This window comes from Hyla sarda, chromosome 9, assembly GCF_029499605.1.
Source record: "Hyla sarda isolate aHylSar1 chromosome 9, aHylSar1.hap1, whole genome shotgun sequence".
NCBI lineage: Eukaryota > Metazoa > Chordata > Amphibia > Anura > Hylidae > Hyla > Hyla sarda.
Genome location: NC_079197.1, coordinates 167298589 through 167314743, shown reverse-complemented (window position 1 = coordinate 167314743; position 16155 = coordinate 167298589). Strand labels below are relative to the sequence as shown.

The window sequence follows — 16155 nt, the reverse complement described above, 5'->3', positions numbered from 1 at the left end:
CAGGCGATGATCCCCCCCCCCCCGCCCCCCCATCATCATGTAGTAAACAAGGCGCATTGTCACACGCCAGGCTGATGTCAATCCAACCGAGATGGTTATTTGTGAAGCAAAACACAGACAAACACAAGGGGGGAAACCACCCGCACTCTACAAGTGTATCTGGGACAGCATCCAAAGATGGTGTCCCTACCCAGGATTCCAGGGATTAAAGGGTTTGTACAATGGCTCGTCAAAAAGACCAGAGCAGTGGCCTACAAACTGGGGACCTCCAGATGTTGCTGGGAGTTGTGGTTTTACAACAGCTGGGGGGCCGCAGGTTGGACACCTACACTTTAGTCTCATGCCAAATCTGGGCAAGACAGGGGCTCCACATTACCTGATACTGTAAGTCTATCAATTCACATTTTATCCACAGTGGCCACTACAGGGGAAATATAGTATTACAGTGACCCCCCGACCTACGATAATTTCAACATACGATGCTTTTGTATGTCGGGGCCATCGCATAAACGGCGATGGCCCCGTTTAAGGTGCCTCGTGTGCTCCGGTGAGTGTCACTCACCTGTCCCCGTTGCTCCAGACTGTCCTCTTCAGGCTCCACTGCATGGCTGTCGCTCTCCTTCATCGTCATCACGTCGCCGCACACACCGTCCCGTCATCCAATAGGAGCGGCGTGTGCAGCGAAGTGATGATGGTGATGGAGAGCGACGATCCAGGGCAGCAGTGACAGTCCAGAGCGGCGGGGACACCCCGAGGACGTGATGGCGGCGATGGAGAGTGACGATTAAGGGCAGCGGTGAGGGTCCGGAGCAGCAGGGACACCCCGAGGACGTGATGGCGGCGATGAAGAGCGACGATCCAGGGCAGAGGTGACAGTCCAGAGCGACGGGGACACCCTGAGGACGTGATGGTGGCGATGGAGAGCGACGATCCAGGGCAGCGGTGACAGTCCAGAGCGGCGGGGACACCCCGAGGACATGATGGCGGCGATGGAGAGCGACGATCCAGGGCAGCAGTGACAGTCCAGAGCGGCGGGGACACGTGAGTATAACTTTCTATATTACTATTGCACGGATCCCTCAACACGATGGATTCAAGTAACGATGGTTCATTTGGAACGAATTACCATCATATGTTGAGGGATCACTGTACATGGTGCCCATGTAATACATTGCCATGCAAAATCCTTAAAGGGGTACGCCGCCGTAAAACATCTTATCCCCTATCCTAAGGATAGGGGATAAGATGTCTGTTCATGGGCGTCCTGCCGCTGGGGACCCCCCAAGATCTCCACTGCGGCACCCCAGTCATCCGGTGCATGGAACAAACGTTCTAGCCATTATGCCCCCACCCATAGACATGAATGGAGGGGGTGTGGCATGACATCATGAACGGGGAAGCTCCAAGCTTCCATGTTCCGGATGCCATCGCTGCCGGCCCGGAGATCGTGGGGGTCCCCATTGGCGGGACCCCTGTGATCAGAAATCCCCTTTCCTTTGGATAGGGATGAGATGTTTTCCTGGCAGAGTACCCCTTTAAGGTGGGGATCTGCCTTCCACTGTAGAGGATAATAGAGGGAGGGGTAGTTCTGAGCGGCAGACATTCCCCTCTATGTTATCCATATGATCTAATAGGGCATACGGAGAGGGGTTGTTTTTAGTTCTTAAGGTGTATTCCCATTTCAGGAAGTTATCCACTATGCAGAGGATAGGGGATCACAAGCTGATCAATGGGGGTCTGAGCACTGAGACCCCTCACTGTTCCCGAATTGTCTCGGAATGAATTGAACATACCAGACGTGCAAGGCCAGCACTCCATTAATTATCTATAGGGCTAATGAACATTGCTTAGCTTAGCACTTGGCAATGTTCAGAAACCCCATAGAGATTTATTGGAGTGCTGGCTGCACATGCATGGTGTGCCCTGTTCACCTGGGGGCATTTCTCATGATCATCGGGGGTCCCAGCGGTCATACCCCCACTAATCAGCTTGCCCTATGAATACGGAATAACTTCTTCAGGTGGGAACCACCCTTAAAATATTCTCTAATTTTCTCCTTTTTATTCCTGGCTACAATTTTCCTGCGTTCTCGGTATCGGTGGGGATCCCAGAGGTGGGACCCCTACGAATCCTCTAGTTACTCCCTGTCCTGTGGATGAGAGATAACTTTATGCTGTAAGAATACTTTATATTTTATAAATAGCGCAGTGATGATAATAATCTACACCCTACTATGATGTGGCAGGAAAATTCCATCATATCTTATCCTACTGTAATTTACAACAAACCTCCTGTAGCATATTTACAGAATACTGAATTAAATCCTTATCTGGGTTATTTCCCTACATGGGGAGTCCCCCTTTGTGACTTGTCATATCCCCGCTTCTTCCCCCTTATCTGAACATGGCCAGGTAGATGACAGGATGCTGTGGTCGGGGAATCCCCGTCCTCTCTGTATAAGGCGATCACACACCACATGTCTGCAGATGTTCACCAGGGCAGCAATGAGAGCTAACTGGGTCCAGCTGCTGGCGCTTCTCACGGCAATGGTGCCAACGCTTATGCCCACAGCAGAGGGCACACAGCAGGTAAGTGACCCTGGCCAACCCACCAGCAATCTGCATAAATAGATGATAGAATAGAATATAGAAATACAGAACTTTTGTCTTGTGTTGTTTTAAAAAAGACTATTTAGGCCTCTGATGGAGTTAGTGGTCTCAGGCCTGACCCCCCCCCCCCTCCACAGAGGGCCATATAATCTATATAGTAAATGGGCCATATAATCTATATAGTAAAGGGGCAATATAATCTATATAGTAAATGGGCCATATAATCTATATAGTAAATGGGCCATATAATCTATATAGTAAATGGGCAATATAATCTATATAGTAAATGGGCCATATAATCTATATAGTAAATGGGCCATATCATCTATATAGTAAATGGGCAATATAATCTATATAGTAAATAGGCCATATAATCTATATAGTAAATGGGCCATATCATCTATATAGTAAATGGGCCATATAATCTATATAGTAAATGGGCCATATAATCTATATAGTAAATGGGCCATATCATCTATATAGTAAAGGGGCAATATAATCTATATAGTAAAGGGGCAATATAATCTATATAGTAAATACTATTAGAGTAAACTGTATGTAATCATGAGTGTAGAAAACAGGAGGATTTCCAAAACTATTACTATAGCTATTAAGTTATTGTATGCAATAGCACCCATAAATAAATACATTATAATTATTATTTTAATGGTAATGCAGAATTAAAACTTATTTTTTGCTTTAGTTCTTCCTGTTCTATTTGTTACTCTTTTCTTTTCTTTCTTTCTATCTCATATTTTTTTTTCTTTCTATCTATCTCATATCTATCTATCTCACATCTATCTATCTATCTATCTCATATCTATCTATCTATCTCATATCTATCTATCTCATATCTATCTATCTATCTATCTATTTATCTCACATCTATCTATCTATCTCATATCTATCTATCTCATATCTATCTCATATCTCTCTCATATCTATCTCATATCTATCTATCTATTACCATTAAGTTATTGTATATAATTACATTCATAAATAAATAAATAGTTATTATTTTAATGGTAATGCAGAATTTAGTTTAGTTCTTCCTGTTCTATTTGTGACTTTTTTTTCTTTTCTTTCTTTCGATCTCATATTTTATTTTCTTTCTTTCTATCTATCTCATATCTATCTATCTATTTATCTCATATCTATCTATCTCATATCTATCTATATAATATCTATCTATCTCATATCTATCTCATATATATCTCATATCTATCTATCTATATCATATCTATCTATATAATATCTATCTATCTATCTCATATCTATCTATCTCCTATCTATCTATATAATATCTATCTATCTCATATCTATCTCATATATATCTCATATCTATCTATCTATATCATATCTATCTATATAATATCTATCTATCTATATCATATCTATCTATATAATATCTATCTATCTATCTATCTATCTCATATCTATCTATCTCATATCTATCTCATATCTATCTATCTATCTATCTCATATCTATCTATCTCATATCTATCTATCTCATATCTATCTCATATCTATCTATCTAGCAACAGGAGAATACAGCAGCACACTGCTAGCACAAAGATATAGATAAAACATGAGTATATAGATGAAACATGAGTATATAGATAAAACATGAAAAGCTATACAGCTGTAATGCAATAAATGAAAATATGAAATTCTGAAACAGTGAGGTACTTAGCTTGCAAATTTGGCGGCCAAATAGCTTGGACCGTCCGCACCTGTAAGCCAGGTCCATATAATAGTTTGGAATCATTAGTGCTGGCCAACTTATCCTTTGGTTGTATTACACATACGGGGGAGTGGCTACCTCTATGTTGGCTCCTGCACCCCACCAACCTCTATTAGGTGTATATAAGGTGCCTTAGATGTTTCAGACCTTGCAATGCCTGCTGTACTGTTCACACAGAGGCATATTCATAGTGTAGGGTCCGTCCCAAAATGAGGTCACCTTACTGTGGTGGGACGGTCCAAGCTATTTGGCCGCCAAATTTGCAAGCTAAATACCTCACTGTTTCATAATTTCATATTTTCATTTATTGCACTACAGCTGTATAGCTTTTCATGTTTTATCTATATACTCATGTTTTATCTATATACTCATGTTTTATCTATATCTTTGTGCTGGCAGTGTGCTGCTGTATTCTCCTGTTGCTGTATATTTAGCCCAGCAGCCTGCACCTGTAAGCCAAGTCTTTACAATAGTTTGGAATCATTAGTGCTGGCCAACTTATTCTTTGTTTATCTATCTATCTATCTATCTATCTCATATCTATCTATCTATCTCATATCTATCATCTATCTATCTTCTATCTATCTATCTATCTATCATCTATCTATCTATCTATCTCCTATCTATCTATCTATCTATCTATCTATCTCATATCTATCTATCTATCTATCTCTCTCATATCTATCTATCTCATATCTATCTATCTCATATCTATCTCATTTCTATCTATCTTTCTATCTATCTATCTATCTATCTATCTAATATCTATCTATCTAATATCTATCTATCTATCTATCTATCTATCTATCTATCTATCTATCTATCTATCTCATATCTATCTATCTATCTATCTATCTCATATCTATCTATCTCCTATCTATCTATCTATCTATCTATCTCCTATCTATCTATCTATCTATCTCCTATCTATCTATCTATCTATCTATCTATCATCTATCTATCTCATATCTGTCTATCTATCTATCTATCTATCTATCTCATATCTATCTATCTCATATCTATCTATCTATCTATCTCATTTATATCTATCTATCTATCTATCTCATATCTATCCATCTATCTCATATCTATCTATCTACTTATCTAATATCTATCTATCTATCTCATATCTATCTATCTCCTATCTATCTATCTATCTATCTATCTCCTATCTATCTATCTATCTATCATCTATCTATCTCATATCTGTCTATCTATCTATCTATCTATCTATCTCATATCTATCTATCTCATATCTATCTATCTATCTCATTTCTATCTATCTATCTATCTATCTCATATCTATCTATCTCATATCTATCCATCTATCTCATATCTATCTATCTCATATCTATCTATCTCATATCTATCTATCTCATATCCATCTATCTCATATCTATCTATCTATCTATCTATCTATCTCATATCTATCTATCTATCTATCTCATATCTATCTATCTATCTATCTATCTCATATCTATCTATCTATCTATCTCATATCTATCTATCTATCTCATATCTATCTCATATCTATCTATCCATCTATCTCATATCTATCTATCTCATATCTATCTATCTCATATCTATCTATCTCATATCCATCTATCTCATATCTATCTATCTATCTATCTATCTATCTATCTATCTATCTATCTATCTATCTCATATCTATCTATCTATCTATCTATCTATCTATCTATCTCATATCTATCTCATATCTATCTATCTCATATCTATCTATCTATCTATCTATCTATCTATCTCATATCTATCTCATATCTATCTATCTATCTCATTTCTATCTACTATACAGCTACTTTATATTAGTTCAGTCGTGCTTGTTTTAGTTTTATCATGACAACATTTCTACAACCTGCAGAAGTAGCAGAGCCGAGTTCACCATGTGAAACAATTGATCCACCGCAATATGAAAATATGTTTACTAAGTGATTTTACATAGGACTGCAGGTGACGCTGTCATCGCTCATGTAGCCCTGACACTGCAGATCCATGACAGATGAAGCTCTTCTGCACTCGCTGCTGAGGGCCCCATGTAAAGCCCCGGGGGGGCTGATTGTGCCTCCCAAGGCCATATGTTGGCTATATGGGTATTATCTAGCGGTGGCAAGGTAAGGGTTAACCCTCCTCGGTGTACTCTCAGCCTATCAATTATGTATGGTTCTATGTACTACTGCGTGTGCATTAGACTCACTTTGGCATCACTTACAAAATGTCATGCTGATAAAACTTTCATTGAACCGATAAGCGAAGTGAGAGCAAGAAACCGTAAAAAAGGCGAAGGAGGGCGGGGGAGGGGTCACGAAAAAGAGCATCGGATAAGCCAGAAATAACGCTAATAATGGTCGAGGCGGAAAACCTATACGGAGCGTGGAGGGATCCGAATAGGAAGGGTAATGGCGAAGAGTATTATGTGGCAACCAGGGTGCCTCCAGCTGTTGCAAAACTACAACTCCCAGCATGCCCGGACAGCCTACGGCTGTCCGGGCATGCTGGGAGTTGTAGTTTTGCAACAGCTGGAGGCACCCTGGATGCCACATGCTGAGAGTTGTAGTTTTGCAATAGCTGGAGGCACCCTGCTGTTGTAGTTGTAGTTTTACAACAGCTGGAGGCACCCTGGTTGGGAAACACTGGCTTGGGGAATTCTAATAGGGTTAACTTGATGGACTCTTCATGGGGTCATTTAGTCCCAGAAACACGCCCAATGGATCATAAAAAACGGGCATAAAAATTTGCATCAAATGCGGTACGCAGTGCGCTGTGGCTTCGAAAAAAAAAAAAATTGTCCAATCAGGGCCTTGATAAATTACCCCCTTTGTCTTTTCTTCAGACTATGATACTAGTTGCCATGTTTCGGCATCAGGAACCACGCCCAGAAGATATTGCAAGCGGACATTCTGTCTGTAGTGGCGAGCTCCGAAATCCAGCGGCGGTGGGACCTTCCAAACATGTTCATTCTTTTGGCGGATCCTCAGAAATTCTGCAGTGTGTAAATTGCAGCAGAATCCCATTGAAAATAGTTTTTCCGCAGCAGAATTTTTTGGGGGGCAGAAATTCAGCGGCGTGGACGGGCCAGACTCACGCCACGGAATCTCCGTCTGGTAATATTCCGTCTACGACCTTGCTGACATTGTCAATGTGTTGCTTTCAGCGGATGAATTTTATCAGCGGGGAAAGCTCCGGTTCTGACCTTTCGGGGTTTGTACTGTGCAGCAGAATCCTATGGGGGCTCTGCTGCATCGGAATTTCGGAGCGGAAATTCTGTAGTGTGAATCCGGCCTTATGGATACAGATGTTAATATTTTTTGGAATATATCCTATATCTATATGTGGCTCTAATAGGATGTTGGAATTAGTGGTGAAAGTAACGAGCAGAAATTGCAGTGTATTATTGCCACCAGGTGGCGGTAGAGGGCTCATTTTTTTAATTAAATTTTAGACGCTTTACAGTAATTTTCTGCCCTATTATATAAGATTACGCAGTCACTGACTATATAAAAATTATACACAAAACTGTGGTCATCTATCTTTTGCCACTAGAGATGAGCGAACTTACAGTAAATTTGATTCGTCACGAACTTCTCGGCTCAGCAGTTGATGACTTTTCCTGCATAAATTAGTTCAGCTTTCCGGTGCTCCGCTGGGCTGGAAAAGGTGGATACAGTCGTAGGAAAGAGTCTCCTAGGACTGTATCCACCTTTTCCAACCCACCGGAGCACCGGAAAGCTGAACTAATTTATGCAGGATAAGTCATCACCTGCCGAGCCGAGAAGTTCGTGACGAATCGAATTTACTGTAAGTTCGCTCATCTCTATTTGCCACCTTAGGTTAGGGCACAGCTATGACTCCAGTTGCCCGTAGCCTAGTATGCCAGGGATGCCATGTGGATTCCTGGAAGAGTTGGTGCCCATCCTGCACTGATAAAGACCATTTTGTTATGGTCAATGTGACTGGCACCAATACAGGGGGCAGTATGGTTGACAAGGTTTTGGCTGCATGTGACTGTCCCCTCCAAATGGCAAATTTTCCATATCAAACAGCAGTGGTCTCAAACTGTAGCCCTCCAGATGTTGCAAAACTTCAACTCCCAGCATGCCCGGACAGCCGTTGGCTGTCCGGGCATGCTGGGAGTTGAAGTTTTGCAACATCTGGAGGGCCACAGTTTGAGACCACTGTCATACAGGAATATGGGTGAATCCAAAACTAGTGTTGCCCATAGCAACCAATCACAGCTCAGCTTTCATTTTACCAGACTCGGTATGATTTGAAAGCTGAACTGTGAATGGTTGCCATGGGCAAAAGTCAGGGTTCGTGCATAGCAACCAATCACAGCTCCATTTTACCAGACTCATTATGATTTGAAAGCTGGGCTGTGATTGGTTGCTATGGGCAAAAGTTGGGGTTCGTGCATAGCAACCAATCACAGCTCAGCTTTCATTTTACCAGACTCGGTATGATTTGAAAGCTGAACTGTGAATGGTTGCCATGGGCAAAAGTCGGGTTTGTGCTTAGCAACCAATCACAGCTCAGCTTTCATTTTACCAGACTCGTTATGATTTGAAAGCTGAGCTGTGATTGGTTGCTATGGGCAAACGTTGGGTTTGTGCTTAGCAACCAATCACAGCTCAGCTTTCATTTTACCAGTCTCGGTATGATTTGAAAGCTGAACTGTGATTGGTTGCCATGGGCAAAAGTCGGGGTTCGTGCATAGCAACCAATCACAGCTCAGCTTTCATTTTACCAGACTCGTTATGATTTGAAAGCTGAACTGGGATTGGTTGCCATGGGCAAAAGTCGGGGTTCGTGCATAGCAACCAATCACAGCTCAGCTTTCATTTTACCAGACTCGTTATGATTTGAAAGCTGAACTGTGAATGGTTGCCATGGGCAAAAGTCGGGGTTCGTGCATAGCAACCAATCACAGCTCAGCTTTCATTTTACCAGACTCGTTATGATTTGAAAGGTGAACTGTGATTGGTTGCCATGGGCAAAAGTCGGGGTTCATGCATAGCAACCAATCACAGCTCTGCTTTCATTTTACCAGACTCGTTATGATTTGAAAGCTGAACTGTGATTGGTTGCCATGGGCAAAAGTCGGGGTTTGTGCATAGCAACCAATCACAGCTCAGCTTTCATTTTACCAGACTCGTTATGATTTGAAAGCTGAACTGGGATTGGTTGCCATGGGCAAAAGTCGGGGTTTGTGCATAGCAACCAATCACAGCTCAGCTTTCATTTTACCAGACTCGTTATGATTTGAAAGCTGAACTGTGATTGGTTGCCATGGGCAAAAGTCGGGGTTCGTGCATAGCAACCAATCACAGCTCTGCTTTCATTTTACCAGACTCGTTATGATTTGAAAGCTGAACTGTGATTGGTTGCCATGGGCAAAAGTCGGGGTTCGTGCATAGCAACCAATCACAGCTCAGCTTTCATTTTACCAGACTCGTTATGATTTGAAAGCTGAACTGTGATTGGTTGCCATGGGCAAAAGTCGGGGTTCGTGCATAGCAACCAATCACAGCTCTGCTTTCATTTTACCAGACTCGTTATGATTTGAAAGCTGAACTGTGAATGGTTGCCATGGGCAAAAATCTGGGTTTGTGCATAGCAACCAATCACAGCTCGGCTTTTTTATTTTACCAGAGCTCCTTATGATTTGAAAGCTGAGCTGTGATTGGTTACTTTGGAATGGAAAATTCTAACAATTATACCCGAAGGACGTCTAATTATTGACCTTATTTTTAGGTTCTTAGTGACGTAAATAAGGGCCCCCCTGGGAGGTTATTGTCTCCAGTCACCATCATGTCTCCTGACAAAGCAAAGTTCTCAGAAATATTGGCTCAGGAGACAAAATGGCATCTTCCCGTATGTAGACAAAGGGAAGGATGTAATGAATATATATATATATATATATATATATATATATATATATATATATATATATATATATATATATGAGAGTAATTATAGAGCGCGCTCCTCAGCTCCTGACATACATATTAAAGGCACGGCGCTCAGCGAATATATTAAGTGTAGATCTGTGGTCTCCCGTAGAAGGACTGGCTGGTGCATTATACATATCTATAGATCCATATGTATGTGTGGTGAGGGTGTGATGGAGGGCAGTTATTACCAGCCTAGGGTCAGATGGCATTAACCCCTTGTGTTCGTGATGCCAGTGCGTGGTTTTACCTCTACACTACCCAAAGGTATGGCTGCTGAATCCTGGGCTAGGCACGGGGCAAATAATGCCTCCGACGCCAAGTTACGGAATTTTGTATGGGTGGTCTTCATGTATAAGACCTGGTAAACAGTAGGCCCCGTGTCAGAGACGTCACCATTGTTGGTTACAGTGTTATATAGCTGGAGGGGCCACAAGTCACACTGAGAAAAAATCTAACACACAGAGACCTAAATATACCCAGAACTGAGAGCAACGCTCCTTAAATAGCTCCATAAACCTTTACAACAACACAGGGGTATCATCTATCTATGTTATATCTATCTATCTAATTATCTATCTATGTTATATCTATCTCATATCTATCTATCTGTTTATCTCATATCTATCTATCTAATTATCTATCAATCTCATATCTTCCCTCTGTAATATCATCTTACAATAAATTAAATCTGTCTATTTTCATTCACAGGCATCACTCAGATCGGGGCAAAAGGGTAATTGTTTTGGAATTTGTATCACTAGTCTATGGATAAGATAGTTATTAGATAAATACATATGAGATAGATAGATATGAGATAGAGAGATAGATATGAGATAGATAGGTATGAGAGAGATAGATATATATGAGAGATAGATATATATGAGATAGATAGATATTAGATAGATATTAGATAGATAGATAAATATGAGAGATAGATACATACATACATAGGAGATAGATATAAAGATAGATATGAGATAGAGAGAGATAGATAGATATGAGATAGAGAGAGAGATAGATAGATAGATAGATAGATATGTGATAGATAGATATGAGATAGATAAATAGACAGATAGATATGAGATAGATAGATATGTGATAGATATGAGATAGATAGATATGTGATAGATATGAGATAGATAGATATGAGATAGATAGATAGATATGAGATAGATAGATATGAGAGAGATAGATATATATGAGAGATAGATAGATATTAGATAGATAGATAGATATTAGATAGATAGATAAATATGAGAGATAGATACATACATACATAGGAGATAGATATATAGATAGATATGAGATAGATAGATATGTGATAGATAGATATGAGATAGATAGATAGATAAATAGATAGATATGAGATGGATAGATATCAGTGATAGATAGAAAGATAGATAGATATGAGATAGATAGATATGAGATAGATATATAGATAAATATATAGATATGAGATAGATATGAGAGATAGATAGATAATAGATAGATAAATATGAGAGATAGATATATAGATAGATATAAGAGATGAGCGAATTTACAGTAAATTCGATTCGTCACTAACTTCCCGGCTCGGTAGTTGATAACTTTTCCTGCATAAATTAGTTCAGCTTTCCGGTGCTCCAGTGGGCTGGAAAAGGTGGATACAGTCCTAGGAGACTCTTTCCTAGGAATGTATCCACCTTTTCCAGCCCACCGGAGCACCTGAAAGCTGAACTAATTTACGCAGGATAAGTCATCAACTGCCGAGCCGAGAAGTTCGTGACGAATTGAATTTACTGTAAGTTCGCTCATCTCTAATAGATATGAGATAGATAGATATGTGATAAATAGATATGAAATAGATATATAGATAAATAGATAGATATGAGATAGATAGATAGATATGAGATAGATAGATAGATATGAGATAGATAGTTAGATAGATGAGATAGATATGAGATAGATAGATATGAGATAGATAGATATGAGATAGATAGATATGAGATAGATAGATAGATAGATAAATAAATAGATAGATATGAGATATATAGATAGATAGATAATATATAATAGGTAGATAGATAGATATGAGATAGATAGATAGATAATAGATAGATAGATAATAGATAGATAGATAGAGATAGATACATGCATACATAGGAGATAGATATATAGATAGATATGAGATAGATATATAGATAGATAAATAAATAGATAGATATGAGATATATAGATAGATAGATAATATATAATAGGTAGATAGATAGATATGAGATAGATAGATAGATAATAGATAGATAGATAATAGATAGATAGATAGAGATAGATACATGCATACATAGGAGATAGATATATAGATAGATATGAGATAGAGAGAGATAGATATGATATAGATAGATATGAGATAGATAGATATGTGATAGATAGATATAAGATAGATAGATAGATATGAGATAGATAGATAGATAGATAGGAGATAGATATATAGATAGATACTAGAAGAGGGATAGATATAAGTGATGACAAGCATTATACATTACTGTGGCATATATTGGTAGTATATAAATAATGATTATTATTGATAGAGTTGGGGCGGTGCTCTTATGGCAGTGCGACCTCTGCTGGACTATTTGGACTATTGCACTGGAAGAAAAAAATAAATTAAAATAATGAAACAAAGTGCAGCACCTCAGCACAGGACAGAACCCTCGGCCATAACCAATACTGCGCACAGCAATAATCTGCCCTACCAGCATGTCTGCAGGGTTCCGTGACAGAGCACCATTGTTGTCTGTACATGGGCTCAGCCTATGGGTAGGAGTCATCTCCAAATATTTGTGTTACTCACTGGTGTTAGTTTAGCGGTTTATAGATTCTAATCATTTATTATGAATAAATGAGGCTGCAGTGTAAAGCATGGTGGATAGATAATGTAGCTTGGCTCCCTCTGTTATGTACATGTTACATTTGGGGCCAATATTGCAGTGATGTGAGTACAGCTCGGTTGTCTATATCAGCTGATGAGTGACTAATATTTACACCTTTCCTGCAGCCAATCCAAAGTGGCAGAAGCAGAACGCCAAAAAACCGGCAGCACATCTGATTGGTGAGTTTATTTATTAAAGGGGTACTCCGGTGGAAAACATTTTTTTTAAATTTTAAATCAACTGGTGGCAAAAAGTTAAACAGATTTGTAAATGACTTCTATTAAAAAAAATCTTAATCCTTCTAGTACTTATTAGCTGCTGAATACTACAGAGGAAATTGTTTTCTTTTTGGAACACAGAGCTCTCTGCTGACATCATGACCACAGTGCTCTCTGCTGACGTCTCTGTCCATTTTAGGAACTGCAGCATATTTGCTATGGGGATTTTCTCCTACAGTTCTTAAAATGGACAGAGATGTCAGCAGAGAGCACTGTGCTCGTGATGTCAGCAGAGAGCTCTGTGTTACAAAAAGAACATCATTTCCTCTGTAGGATTCAGTAGCTAATAAGTACTGGAAGGATTAAGATTTTTTAATAGAAGTAATTTACAAATCTGTTTAACTTTCTGGCACCAGTTGATTTAAAAAACAAAAAAACGTTTTCTTTTATTTTTTTAATTGGAAAATGGGGGATTTTAATTTTTAATAGGGGCATTTATAAAAAAAAATGTAAAATTTTTTTTACTTTTCATTTTTTTTTCTATTGATTGCTGCATTTGAACAGTTTAATTAAATTGTCATAACTGGCAGGTGTCACCAAACTTGACATAAATGTACATCATAGGTCAGGAAAGGGTTAACAACATGCAGGTTAAAGGGGTACTCTGGGGAACACAACTTGTTCTCCATACACAGGATAGGGGATAAGTGTCTGATCGTGGGAGGTCTGACCACTGGCACTCCGCCGTGATCTCCTGTATGGTGCCCAGCTTTTCTGCTATACTCACCAGTAGGGATGTCCCAATACCGATACTGGTATCGGGACCGATACTGGACATTTGCAGGAGTACTTGTATCATGTAGGCAGGTATCACAGAGGTGTGGTAAGCCGTCTGCTCTCTCCGCACGGATCAACTCCCCTGTGCCCCCTGCGCCCACTCCCGAGCTATGCAGCGCACTTAGCAGCTGAGTGCACGTCATAGCCGGGACCCGCATTAACCTTTTAGATGCCACGATCAAAGTTGATCATGGCCTCTAAAAGTCCTGAAGTTAACTGCCGGCTAGTTCATGGATTCTGATTGGGATCACCGCGGTGTCCCAATCAGCTGAAAGGATTGCCGGAGGTCCCTTACCGTGCTCCGATCATAGCTTCTTTACTGCAGCCAGCCATGGCAGGCAGTAGTAAAGGAGAGATGATAACACTGATCAATGCTATGCTATGACATAGCATTGATCAGTGTATGCAATCTACAGATTGTATGTAAAAGTGCCCTATGGGGACTAAAATAATAGTGAAAAAAATGTGTAATAAATAATAATTATAAATGTGAATAAACCCCTTCCCTTATAAAAATTTGAATAGCCCCCCTTTTTAAAAAGTAAAAAAAAAAATAAAAAAAATTATATATATATATATATATATATATATATATATATATATATATATAAAAGCCCTTTCTCTTATAAAAAAAAACAAAAAAAAATAAACCCATTTTTTTTCCTTTAAAGAAAAAAAAAAAAAACCCTGTCACGTGAAATAGAAAAAATGTATTGATGATTGGCATCGGCGAGTGCTTAAAAAAAGTATCGGTATTCGTACTTGGTATCGGTATCGGACATCCATACTCACTAGTCCCAGAGCACTTCATCTCCCTCCTTCAGAGATGAGCAAAAGTGGCGGCCCGCTTAGCCAGTCACTGGCCGAGAGGGGACTCCATCACAGCTAGTGATTGGCTGAGTGAGCCATACTGCTCATCCCTGAAGGAGGGGGCCAGAGTGCTCTGGGGACTGGGAGTAGCCGGGCCCTGTACAGGAGATCATGGGGGGTCCAAGCAGTCAGACCCTAGCAATAATGGATAAGATACCCCTTTAACAACAGCATTTCAGAAGTATTTAATGCGTATGGCCAACGCAAACACATCATGTATTTTTACCCTTTGATGACAATGGACATGATGTAATGCTTAATTTGCCCTGTGGTGGCGCTGAAGGATAATTGCATACAGATTACAGTAGATCACTGGGGTCCAATAAGTGAACAATACCTTTAAAAAGAAGAACAGAGTAATTTATCCTATAATGTGGATGTCGTCCTCTCTCTACAGGGAAGCAGCCATCACCACAGAATACCCTGGAATGGATTTCTAAGAACGAAGTGGCATTTCTCCGGAAAATTAAGCACCCTTTGAGCACAACTGTAGTGGTCCCCAGGCAAGGCCTTTACTACCTCTACTGCCAAGTCGCCTTTGAAGGACTAGACACAGACTTATCACTGTCCAGCCAAGTCCTCACCTTAGATAAAGCCCGTAATGAAACTGTCACCCTGACCCTTGGCACAGAAAGTGTATTCGGCCCACCTTCACCTCATGAACCATGGCGGGCCAGTCTCACCCTTGGAGGGCTGGCCGATCTCCAGAAAGGACAGAAACTATACGTGCACGTCAGCCATCCGCACCTGGTGGATTATAGGGAGGGGAAGACATATTTTGGGATTGTCATGGTATCTTGAAGAGTTCGAAGGATTGGACATAGGTAAAATGCCCATTAAGGCCGTGAAGCAATGAAGTAAAAAAGATTGAAACTTTCTAAATGAACTGGACCCTGACCCACACCTTCTATGGAGCTTTAGTATAAGAAAATGTGCCTATGTGAGAAGATCGATCTAGGTCGGGGTTCAGTTGTACAATAAGGAAGAGGTGGCCTGGATGGG

The 16155-nt window shown here is 39.9% G+C and overlaps 1 protein-coding gene across 2 annotated transcripts in view; it reads left to right on the top strand.

Annotated features, from left to right (window-relative positions):
• The first annotated feature begins 924 nt into the window (after positions 1-924).
• Positions 925-16155, top strand: part of LOC130290919 (lymphotoxin-beta-like) — a 16878-nt gene continuing 1647 nt past the window's right edge. Inside the window, exons 1-5 of one of the 2 annotated variants that reach the window (XM_056539156.1) lie at positions 925-1041; positions 2412-2588; positions 11028-11052; positions 13354-13407; positions 15551-16155. The exon at positions 15551-16155 is cut by the window's right edge and continues 1647 nt beyond it. In XM_056539156.1, the coding sequence (XP_056395131.1) occupies positions 2424-2588; positions 11028-11052; positions 13354-13407; positions 15551-15954 (648 nt within the window). In that variant the 5' untranslated portion in view covers positions 925-1041; positions 2412-2423 and the 3' untranslated portion in view covers positions 15955-16155. Of the gene's footprint in view, positions 1042-2411; positions 2589-10136; positions 10240-11027; positions 11053-13353; positions 13408-15550 lie in introns of those variants that run through there. The other variant, XM_056539157.1, reaches the window with a different exon arrangement.